This window comes from Penaeus chinensis, chromosome 12, assembly GCF_019202785.1.
Source record: "Penaeus chinensis breed Huanghai No. 1 chromosome 12, ASM1920278v2, whole genome shotgun sequence".
NCBI lineage: Eukaryota > Metazoa > Arthropoda > Malacostraca > Decapoda > Penaeidae > Penaeus > Penaeus chinensis.
In genome coordinates, this window is record NC_061830.1 from 34823571 (window position 1) to 34834311 (window position 10741).

The following is a 10741-nucleotide window of genomic DNA, read 5'->3' on the forward strand; positions in this document are numbered from 1 at the left end:
TTTCTTCTCAAAATCTTATTTCATTTAGGGAAACAACAAATCTTCCCTTATAACAAAATTATCTACACATTCTCTTATCTACACTTTGTACAAACATTCAACATTTACACTAAGATGAAGCACATATACCCTTCAAAACACTCAAGATGAAGATGATTAAGATGAAATTAATGGACCACATTTTGGGATGCCGAGGTACTTCTTTGGAATGGTAAACAATTCCTTTGACTTGTGCAAACTTCATGTTTTGCATGTCCCTTTTCCTCGTTGAGACTGTCCAGGGTTACTTCTAAATATATTGAAGATTTCCTCCCGCTTCTTCATTTTCTTGTAAACTAGACATAGTTCTGTGGCATCTATGTACTCTTCGTACTCTTCGTACCTCTTGTAGAAACAAAGTAACTTTGTACATAACAAAAAAATGTTAGTTTACAAATTAAGTTTTTCATCCTAGCCAATCCGTGGAAAGCTTTACATCATGCCGCCCATGCCTCCCATTCCTCCCATGCCACCCATTCCTCCCATTCCACCCATGCCTCCCATGCCAGCTGGCTCTTCCTTGGGGATCTCTGTAATGACACTCTCGGCTGTGGTGAGGAGGGAAGCCACTCCTGCAGCATCGGTCAGGGCTGTACGGACAACCTGTTGGCCAGTGAATTAGGAATTAGTAATCTGAAGTAATGAATGGAGTGTACTTTGCTGAATTTTAAAGTTCAGAATTGGATCTCAAAGTAATCATTGTCATATCACAATAAAATGGTTTCTTTCATCATGCAAATACCAGAATGAACTGATGGGCTTGGAGAGGATTGTATGCAAATCCAGTGGCCATAAAATTAACTTACCTTGGTGGGATCAATGATTCCTGCTTCAACAAGGTTGACGAAGGTTCCTGTAGCAGCATCATATCCAAAATCTCCAGAAGCTTCCATGACCTTGTTGACAATAACCGATGCATTAACACCAGCATTGCTAGCAATGGTGTGGCATGGAGTCTGGATAGCCTTGCGGACAATTTCAATGCCAACCTTCTGGTCATCATTGCTTGGAGTGAGAGTATCCAAAGCAGGAAGGCAGCGAATCAAGGCAACTCCTCCACCTGGAACGATGCCCTCTTCAACTGCAGCCCTTGTTGCGCATAGAGCATCATTTACACGATCCTTCTTCTCGTTCACTTCAACCTCCGAGGAACCTCCAACCTTCACAACGGCCACGCCTGAGGCCAGACGAGCCATACGCTCCTGCATTTTCTCCTTCTCATACTCGGAGGAACTATCAGCAATCTGGTCCTTAATTTGTTCTACACGACGCTGAATATCACTAGAGTTACCCTTGCCCTTCAGCAGGAGTGTGTCATCCTTTGTGATCTGCACTTCTCCAACTTGGCCAAGATCATGGACCTAAAAATAAAGAATAAGATGTAAGCAATATATATTAGGTTTCCAGATAAATTAATTAGAAACCATTTTTATTACTCAAGATCAAATTTATTTTCGTAAGTATAATTATTCTTCAGGGCAAGTACAAATCTGTTAAAGGCCAAATGCATAAGCATTTTTCAAAGATATTTAAATTCTGCTAAAAATTGTGTATCATTAAAATTTACCTCTACACATTTCTTACCTGAACATCTTCAATCTTGACCATGCTTGCTTCATCATTGAAGACAATAGCACCTGTTGCAATGGCAATGTCATGAAGAGTATTCTTGCGGTTATCACCAAAGCCTGGAGCTTTTACAGCAGCTACCTGGAGGCCAATCTTCAAGCGGTTTACCACAAGTGTGCTCAAGGCTTCTCCATCAATATCCTCAGCAATGATCAAAAGAGGTTTCCTGCAAAATGATACTTGGGTAAATAAACTTCAAAAGAATAACATCAATCAACATTAGTTAAAATTTTAACCAATTCCTAGTGACGTTAAAAGTAACGAACAAGTAACGAACGTTAAGTCTAAAAATATGATACCCTGAGGCCTCGTTCTTCCGTATATATAAAATACTAAAAAAATGCCCAATTCTCCCCAATTAATTGTGGTCATCTCTCTGGTTCTATTTATCACAGAATATTAATTCAAGTGATATTTTATTGCAATTTTAAATATATGCTTATCATCATTCTAGGACTATTGTGAAAGTTTTACTGCCATACCTACTTTATACTATTAGTAATGTTGACAATAAGGTTTTAGGAAAACAAAACTTAACCCAATGCCGATGGGCATGATGTGTATGTACGTGCTGTGCCCAATGAGTTACTGGTTTAATTTTTTTACACAGATGGCTACACTTGTACTAAGTCACCAATGAGCCAGTTACGAGTACTGCTTGCCTCGCCCGTTTACCATTTACTTTGATTTACGAAAATATTTTGTGATCTTATTTTGCTGTTACTAAGGTTTATAACATTATAGCAATAAAAATAACACTATCGATATTCATAGCACTAGTAAAAAATATGTTTTTCCTGCCAATTCAAATCATGTAAGGTCAAAAGGTCTACTAATAGACTTTTGTGGCTAAGCACTAGCAGAGCCATCTATGTACATTTCACAGCATTGGGTTAAAAACGAAATGCAAGTAATGCGGTATACATGACCAGACATACTGGCCTAATAACCAAAAGCTTGATGACCTCATTGCTTTATGTCATCTCTGTAACAGACAGTTATATACAAATATACATCCATACAAAATGGATAGTGCATGTACTAAGCATCATTTAGTTATAAGCAAAATTGTCTTACCTCTGGGCATTGGCCAGTTCTAGCACTGGAATAATGGACTGGATAGAAGAAATTTTCTTCTCCGAGAGCAAAACAAGGCAGTCTTGATATTCAACCTTAGCCCCCTTGCTGGAGTTGATGAAGTAAGGAGAAATGTACCCACGATCAAACTTCATGCCTTCAATGACCTGTTGAATTTTTATGAATTAAGGTTTCTAGATTGACAACATTTAATCAACTATGCCAAGATATCAGCAATTGTACCAACATGTACAGGGAAATGAAACAAGCAACTAACACTTACCTCCAACTCATCCTTCAAGGTCTTGCCATCCTTAACAGTGATGACACCCTCACGACCAACCTGTAAAATACGCACATTAACCAAGTACTCTATTCTCAACTCTGAATTAACTTTATAACATTTAAATTAATGAAAAAGAGGCAAAATAAGGTAAATTACCTTCTCCATGGCAGCTGAGATAAGACTGCCAACTTCAATATCTCCATTAGCAGAGATGGTTGCAACCTGAGCAATCTCAGCAGGAGTGGTCACAGGCTTTGACAGGGTCTTCAGGTGAGCAACAATGGCTTCCACAGCCAACATAACTCCACGCCTGAATCATAAAATATGAAAATAAGAAAATTTCTCCTAAAATTTATATTTATATTTCTTATAACATTTATATTCTTTATTATCATTATTTTTTTCACGCGATATTCCAAAATAAAGCATGATACAATAATAAACCTATTTGAAACTGACAATTCAAGAACATAATACACTACTTCAAGGTTTCCACTCATCTTCATAAAACCATGAACAGAAATCTGCATTAGTAAAAAGCACTCGTACCTGATCTCCACAGGGTTGGCACCTTTGCTAATCCTGTCAAAACCTTCCTTTGCAATAGTGCGAGCCAGGACTGTGGCGGTGGTGGTTCCATCACCAGCCTCCTCATTGGTGTTGTTGGCAACATCTTGGACCAACTTAGCTCCAATATTCTGGAACTTGTCTTTCAGTTCAACAGCCTTTGCAACTGTAACACCATCCTTTGTGATCTTGGGACTGCCCCAGCTCTGCTCAATGATTACATTTCGACCCTGACACAGGATGAGAAATAATCTACCATTAGTTTTAGTTTCACTATACTAACTAAATTATCACAATCTTAATAACCTTAAGGAAATAGACATCTATTCATATATAACAGTCATTCAACTGAATACAAATTCTATTTTTATGCATCATTCCCATGTATGCTCATGTTATAGATAAAAGTTGAAATTAAGAAAACCCAATAAATGCAATTTAGAGGCATTTGGTCAGAAAATACTTCTAGAAATGCTTACACTCATACAGATATACATACATATTAAGGAGGAGGAGAAGAAGAAAGGTGAGAAAAACAAACATTGGGTCAAGGGCAATTAATAACTGGTAATTATTGCTATTTCTTAAATCTGTAATAAATCAGCAAAAACCATGAGAGAAGCTATAAGATTGTACACCACCTAAAATGGTGCAAAGCGTATGAAACTTATGAAATTCTCCCATTCCCATAGAGGGTGCCAAATAGATAAAAAAAATAAAAGGTAGTAACTTAGTCATCATATACAAGACTCCCTTATTACTACTTTAAATTAATACCATAGGTGTACTATTTAGGCATGAACTTTGAAATGTGGCACTGTGCAAGTTAGGAATCAAAATCACTAAGGGCAATTTTTAAACAAATCAGAAGTTATGAAATTTTTGAAGCCAAAGACGGTTTCTAGGAATCCTTAAATTTAATAAAACGCTTCCAAGAATACCGCCACAGATCACTAAAATTACAGGTTTATCAATTTTGTTTACGTAATGAATGTTACTTGTATTACAAATTAAAACTACAGCAGCCAATACATAAACCCAGGTTCAATGGATTAATTGCCATTATTCTTTCAAATCTATTAAAAGGCATCTGCCAGAATTAGCCTGGTTTCAACCAATTCACAAATTGCATATCTGTTACTTAATAGGTTAGATGGTTACATATACTTCCTTCAAGTTCAAGCCAAACTTGAGCAATTTAAGTTTCACATTGCTATCTAGCCTTACATTTATTATTCCTCCTCTCAATTATTCACCTTGTAATATGCCTAAATCAGTAGTGAAGTGAGTACAGTCAGTTTCTATGGTGCTGCAAGCCCCCCCCCAAAAAAAAAAAAAAAATAAATAAATGACCTCTCCTAGAAGCATTTTAAAGTTATGACCAGAGCTAAAAAGGTTTCACTGAGGGAAAAAATCTTAAGGGAGTGGCCCTTGGGAGGAAAGGGCGTACAAGCTAGATCTTCAGGGGAGGATTTAGAATTCCCCCTCCCCTAAATGATGGCCCAGTTCAGCATGCCATTTCAAATTCTGATAAGGAGATATGCAAGCTTTTGCATTCTATGGAGCAACTCATTCAGTAACTTGCCAGTAGAATGACAACTTACATTTAAAAATCTTTGTATTACTTCTGAAGGTACACAAGTAATTTATGCATTATGCTAGACCTGTCACTTCATAACTTATAGGACTAAGTCCTGACACATCTATCATACCAATTCATGACACTGCCTCAAAATCAGCATGCAGATATACAGTACTACAAAATTCAAGAATATCCCTTCACAAACTTAAATATATAAGTAGAAGTAATAGTAGTAAAATGAAGGGCAACACTATTACACAAGTATACCAACGCCGCCACCATCCGCATGCGTCGCGTTAAGGAAACTGACCTTGGGGCCCATGGTGACCGCCACGGCGTCGGTGAGGACGTCGACGCCCTGCAGCATCAGTGCCCTGACCTCTGTGCCAAATTTAACGTCCTTGGCATAATGTCTCGCCAGGTAGTGCCTTGTGGCCTGGCGAGCGACGGGAGTTCGCAATAAAGAGGCTGCGCGATGCATTCTGGAAGAGGAAGCAACAAAGGTTAGTGATTGCCCTTTAAATTTTCATGTATAGCCAATCTGGAACTGGTCGAGATCTTTAAAAGGTCTTGCGTGAGTATTCAACAGGAAAGCCCTCTGCCTCACGCAAAGCCGGTCTGAGGAGGGCAGGGGGGGCATTCCGGCCCGGGGGCATTCCGGCCCGGCAACAACATTCGGCTGAGGCCATGTGGGCTCCTCCTAAGCCGGCCATTGTGATTTTCAATCGCATTTTTCGTTAAATGTACAAATTTACAACTAACCAAAACCAGCTATAATGACCCAACTATTCACAATTTCCTTTCATTAAAGCTCGCTCACCAAACTTACTTTGTAAGAAGGTTTCAGCGGGCGGGAGACACTCAACACGATCTCTCAGGCGGCCACACGGCGTCTAGAATGAGCAGCAGACGACTCGCCCGAGCCTCCACGACGTCCTCTCGTGCTGAAGCTTCTGGACACACCTGCATCGAGCGTGATGAGGGCGATGACGTAACTCTGCCTCGAAACCTTGTAATGCGGTGTTTTAGGGTAACATTGGTCTTATCAAGTGTAATAGGGAAATATCTGTTGAGTCATTTAATGTTTATTTCTATGTTGTTAGTAAATAAGTGAAATGTCAAGTGCGTTTCGTAATCGGAGTTATTCAACGGTCTTGGAATACGCTCGGTTAAGGGCCCTGGATCATTCTAGAACTCAAGCAAAATCCCCTTACATTCGGATACACATAAAATAATACCTTAAAATGACCAAAGGAGATCTAAAACCTCTGAAAGTATACATAATCTCAAAAAATAATAAAACAATTAAAAGGAACATCATTTAAATACCCTGAACAGGCCGGAAACATAACAGAGGGAAGAGGTGCGCATGCGCTTACTTGCAAATGCCATGTGCTCGGCTCCCGTCCGGCTGCAGACGACGCCGACGCCGGGACTAGACGCTTCTCTCACGGCTCCTCTGCGTAAATCTCCGGCTACCTTCTTGAGTAACAATGGTACGTCCTTGTTCGCAGGTGGATTTGTTTGTGTGATAAGCTACATGGGCCGTATTGATTAAAACGTTTGGCGGTTTGCGTGAGTTTAGATTTAACGTGTAATTTAGGTGGTAATAAACTTTAACGTTTTGGTCGGCATGATGTCGCCTTCCTCGACGAGTTGGTCCAGCGGCCAGTTTTGTCCTTGAGATCCTTGGTCGTAATTAATGGTTGTTTAGCTGAATGTAGCATAGGGGCGTTTGGACTAAAACCGTAGTTTGTTGAGGTTTCATTCAATGGTGTGAATGCATATCCAAGTTACGTAAGACATTGTTGGCCTTGTATGGGGGTTCAAATATCTTTCAATGTACAGTCAATGTGACCAATGTTTATAATGCATTGGCAAATACTGTCAGACTATCGGCAGAATGTATTTTCAAGTATGCCATTAGACTATGGTGAAGAAAAATGGGAAAATTGTTTAAAGACGGGTGGTTACTACACTTTTCTTTGTTTGCTTTGTTGAAAGTAATTAGAGGTAGGTCATAGGGCCCTTTCATCCATTAAATGTGTATTTACTATTCAGTCATAATTGAAAATGCATGTTGTAAAATTAAAACATCTATATGATAACTATAATGGATCTTGATAAGGACATCATAATAAGGACTGTGCCCCCTTCAAATTGCAAATTGTTTCCATATTGATAATGCTTGAAAAATTCAGTTTTGAATTATAAAAAAAAGCCCTTTTCTCACGTTTTAGATAAATATATACATTATTTCCCAATGTACTTTTTATGTTAACGTGTAGGTGCAGTTGCTGAGGCCAAACTACCTTCATGTATTATCTGGCTAATTAGAGTTTGTGCTCTCTGGTAGTTCATCATTATATAAGTAAATAGTCCTAGCTCTACTTTACCAGACTGTAAGGTGGAGGTTTGTTCTTGTCAAGTGCAGAGACCACCATGATTTCCTGACATTGTGCCATGGTGCTTTAGCTCAGAACTTAGTTCATCCATCATAAATTTCTACATGTCTAAGTGGGTTGGACAGAAAGTAGTAAATATTTTATTATTTTTCCTTATTATAGTTCAAATTGCACTTGAATTATGTAAGTAGTAAAAGCAAGAATCTGTAAATATGCAAAATTAATGCATATTACAGTACAAAGTTGTAAAAGAAATTTTATCCCATCAGCTGCATATTCTGATCCAGATTTTATTCTACCCCTCAGGCTGGTGCCTTGAAGAGGTTTGTTCCCCTGTTCGACCGTGTGTTGGTCCAGAAGGCTGAGGCTTTGACCCGTACTGCAAAGGGAATCTTGATCCCTGAGAAGTCTGTAGCCAAAGTCCTCACAGGGAAGGTGGTTGCTGTAGGAGATGGAGCCAGAACTGAAGTAAGCCTTACTTATTGTTATATTATTGTCATTATTATTGCTGTTTTAATTACTCTTCTTTTGGTCATTATTCTTGAGGTAAGAAATTAATATTGGAAGTCTGGTTTGCTTGCTGATTTTCATATCTATGCACAAGGACTAATACAGTAATTTAGGGTTGTATGCACCTATGTTCAAATTCATTGGCTTGCTTTAATAGTGAATATTGTGTTTTATGAATTACACCGTTAATGTATTAATGATTTGCTTAATTGATAAATATAAATTATTATGGCAGTTTTACAGGAGTAGGGGTTTAGTAATTTACAATTTTCCAGTTGTTGTAATAACTCAGCATTATTTGAGAACAAAGCTATAACATACAGCTTGAAATCATTTTATTAATACGTAGTCTGGCAGTTTGTTGAATAAAACAAACAAAAAAAATAATGGTATTAGTAATAGTATTTGTAATATCCCTAATCCTCTTATATTATCCTATAAATTAATTATATTGATATTCTTCTATCAGGCTGGCACCACAATCCCCCCATGTGTTACTGTTGGCGATGAAGTGATGCTTCCTGAGTTTGGTGGCCAGAAGGTTACCCTGGAGGAGAAGGACTATTACCTCTTCAGAGAATCTGATCTTTTGGCCAAGATGAAGAACGAGTAAAAGCAATCCCTGTAGAAGTGGAATCATTGTCAATTCGTAGGCTGATGCTTAAGGAGGCCAAGGAAAAAAGAAATTCCAGCAGATCAGAGATTTGCCTTGTGTGTTAGTCTGCGGCTTGTTTCAGTTCACAATGTGGAAGATGTATGGTTTGAGTCTAACATGGACCAGTTTTCTATGTATGTATGTAATCATCACATATAATTCATATTGTCATTCATCATTTAGGGCATGAATGTTCTGTCCATCTAACATATGTATATAGAAATGTAAAGAATTGTTTTACAAAATATAGATTGTTTTCAAAGCTGTTGTATGGATTTATACACCTTCACTCTGCAGACGATGCAATGGAACATGGAAAAAAATGTTTTTAGAGAAAGTGGTCAGTTTAATATGTTGCAATAACCTATAACATTTTTGTTATATGGTCTTTTGAGCTTTAATAAGACATATCTAAATGTAAGCTTATGTTATACAGTAGCATTATACTGTATTTAGCATGATCATTTGCTGTCTTAATTTTTGCATGAAAGAAAGTTAATAATTGAAGTCCTCTTTTTCCTCTTTTATGAATTAGGTCTTCCCAGTAGCAAATAAAAATATCTTATTTTTTGCATGTCAAATATAATTCCCAACTGAATGAGGTGAAGAAAACGTTTACAAATTACAGTAAGTTGTAGAATCAACTAAATACATATATTGTGAAATTTTATTGTCCAAAAAGCACATTACAACATTGAAGAACCAAGCCATGCAAAGATGGTAAAACTATGCTGTGCCATGATACTGGGAATAAAATTTGAACCCTATCAAAGTTCCATTGAACAAAATGCAAAGATCTTACAATGATCGTCGTATGTGTATGCTATATCTTACAAGGGATTGCATTGCAAGTGCATTACTGTCGTCAGAATGTAGATGTCTTTGAGTGCATTTATAAAGAATTTAGGGTACAGCTTATTACAATTTACGGGCGATACTGAGATAGTTTTAGTAGAACAAAAATTGAAGTACCTTGTCTGTGAATTGAATATACTACTAGGAACTATTACAGGATTTGCGTAGGGTGTTTCCTAAGGGAACCAGTAAGAGTGAGGTTGGCCTGAGTTAGTGACTCCTTGGGCTGAGGTGCTTTGAGGACGACCCTTGTACCGGTCACCTTCTGCTCGAGGCTCACTGACAAGTTTTTCCTTCCAAGGTCCACGTCCACTGTTCGGAGGTGTCGTTGCAAGGTATGAAGGGCATCCCTAGAAAGGAAAGCAGAGTGGAGATGTAACTGGTTTGATATGAACAATACAAGGATGTACCCCCAATCTCGTGCTCGTTGTTGTCGTGGGGGGGTGGGGGGGGGGCTTAGGAGGCGGAGGCTGAGACCCAATGTAGGGGTCAACCCTACTTTGGACCTCAGCTCTCGCTTAACTAATTTACTAATTTTGTAGAGTCTTTTATTCTCCTTCTTTCCTTTTCCTTCTCTTCATCTCCTCCTGTTCACTTATCCGGATCGTTAACTCATATTTAACCTTTTCGCCACAATACCATAATGCTGTGTAACTTTTGATACCTGGTGCATTTGTTTTTGACCACTGACCATTCTGGAAATCCACAAACATTGCCTTACTGAACCAAAAAACTTTACCTGGTGCCCCAAACCCCACCCTATCGCTATTGTAGATGCTGACGCGACAGAAAAAAAAAAAAATAATAGATTCAAAGATGTACTCGAGCTGAAACACTAATCACTCCCAATCTCTTGCTGTCGTGGGGGGGGGGGGGGGGGCTTAGGAGACGAAGACAGGCGCAATCTAGGGGATAACCCCTACGTTGGACCTCAGCCCTCGCCTTAACTAATTTTGCAAGGTCCCTTTCCTTTTCCTTTTCTTCATTCCCTTGTGTCCACTAATTGCCGTTTTCGCTACAACACTTTACCATAATGCGACATGACCTTTAATGTTTAACACATTTATTCTGAGAATCCACAAACAATAACTTACCCCCATCCTATCGCTACATTTTGAATGCGCCACTAATGACCT

The 10741-nt window shown here is 38.5% G+C and overlaps 3 protein-coding genes across 4 annotated transcripts in view; 1 reads left to right on the forward strand and 2 right to left on the reverse strand.

Annotated features, from left to right (window-relative positions):
* LOC125030887 (heat shock protein 60A-like) lies at nt 1-6158 on the reverse strand. Its single transcript, XM_047621214.1, has 9 exons — nt 6010-6158; nt 5491-5662; nt 3581-3828; nt 3188-3341; nt 3029-3088; nt 2746-2912; nt 1624-1834; nt 846-1400; nt 1-642 (listed from the first exon to the last, which is right to left on the reverse strand). The coding sequence occupies exons 2-9, from the start codon at nt 5659-5661 to the stop codon at nt 472-474; spliced, it is 1737 nt and encodes a 578-aa protein (XP_047477170.1). The 5' UTR covers nt 5662; nt 6010-6158; the 3' UTR covers nt 1-471.
* A 372-nt stretch (nt 6159-6530) lies between these two features.
* LOC125030889 (10 kDa heat shock protein, mitochondrial-like) lies at nt 6531-9012 on the forward strand. The gene is made up of 3 exons (XM_047621217.1): nt 6531-6676; nt 7892-8053; nt 8565-9012. The coding sequence occupies exons 1-3, from the start codon at nt 6674-6676 to the stop codon at nt 8706-8708; spliced, it is 309 nt and encodes a 102-aa protein (XP_047477173.1). The 5' UTR covers nt 6531-6673; the 3' UTR covers nt 8709-9012.
* Nucleotides 9013-9157: 145 nt separating this feature from the next.
* Nucleotides 9158-10741, reverse strand: part of LOC125030888 (tektin-2-like) — a 9218-nt gene continuing 7634 nt past the window's right edge. For both annotated transcript variants that reach the window (XM_047621216.1, XM_047621215.1), the window contains one exon: nt 9158-9955. In XM_047621216.1, the coding sequence (XP_047477172.1) occupies nt 9757-9955 (199 nt within the window). In that variant the 3' untranslated portion in view covers nt 9158-9756. The remainder of the gene's footprint in view (nt 9956-10741) is intronic.

What these genes read in the sequence shown, in the direction of transcription:
- LOC125030887 (XM_047621214.1), bottom strand. Translation starts at nt 5,661, where the DNA reads ATGCATCGCGCAGCCTCTTTATTGCGAACTCCCGTCGCTCGCCAGGCC. An exon ending in CCTTGAAGGATGAGTTGGAG is followed by an intron (nt 2,913 to 3,028) that starts GTAAGTGTTAGT and finishes AAAATTCAACAG; the next exon opens with GTCATTGAAGGCATGAAGTT. An exon ending in TCAAGATTGAAGATGTTCAG is followed by an intron (nt 1,401 to 1,623) that starts GTAAGAAATGTG and finishes CTTTATTTTTAG; the next exon opens with GTCCATGATCTTGGCCAAGT.
- LOC125030889 (XM_047621217.1), top strand. An exon ending in GAGATGGAGCCAGAACTGAA is followed by an intron (nt 8,054 to 8,564) that starts GTAAGCCTTACT and finishes TTCTTCTATCAG; the next exon opens with GCTGGCACCACAATCCCCCC.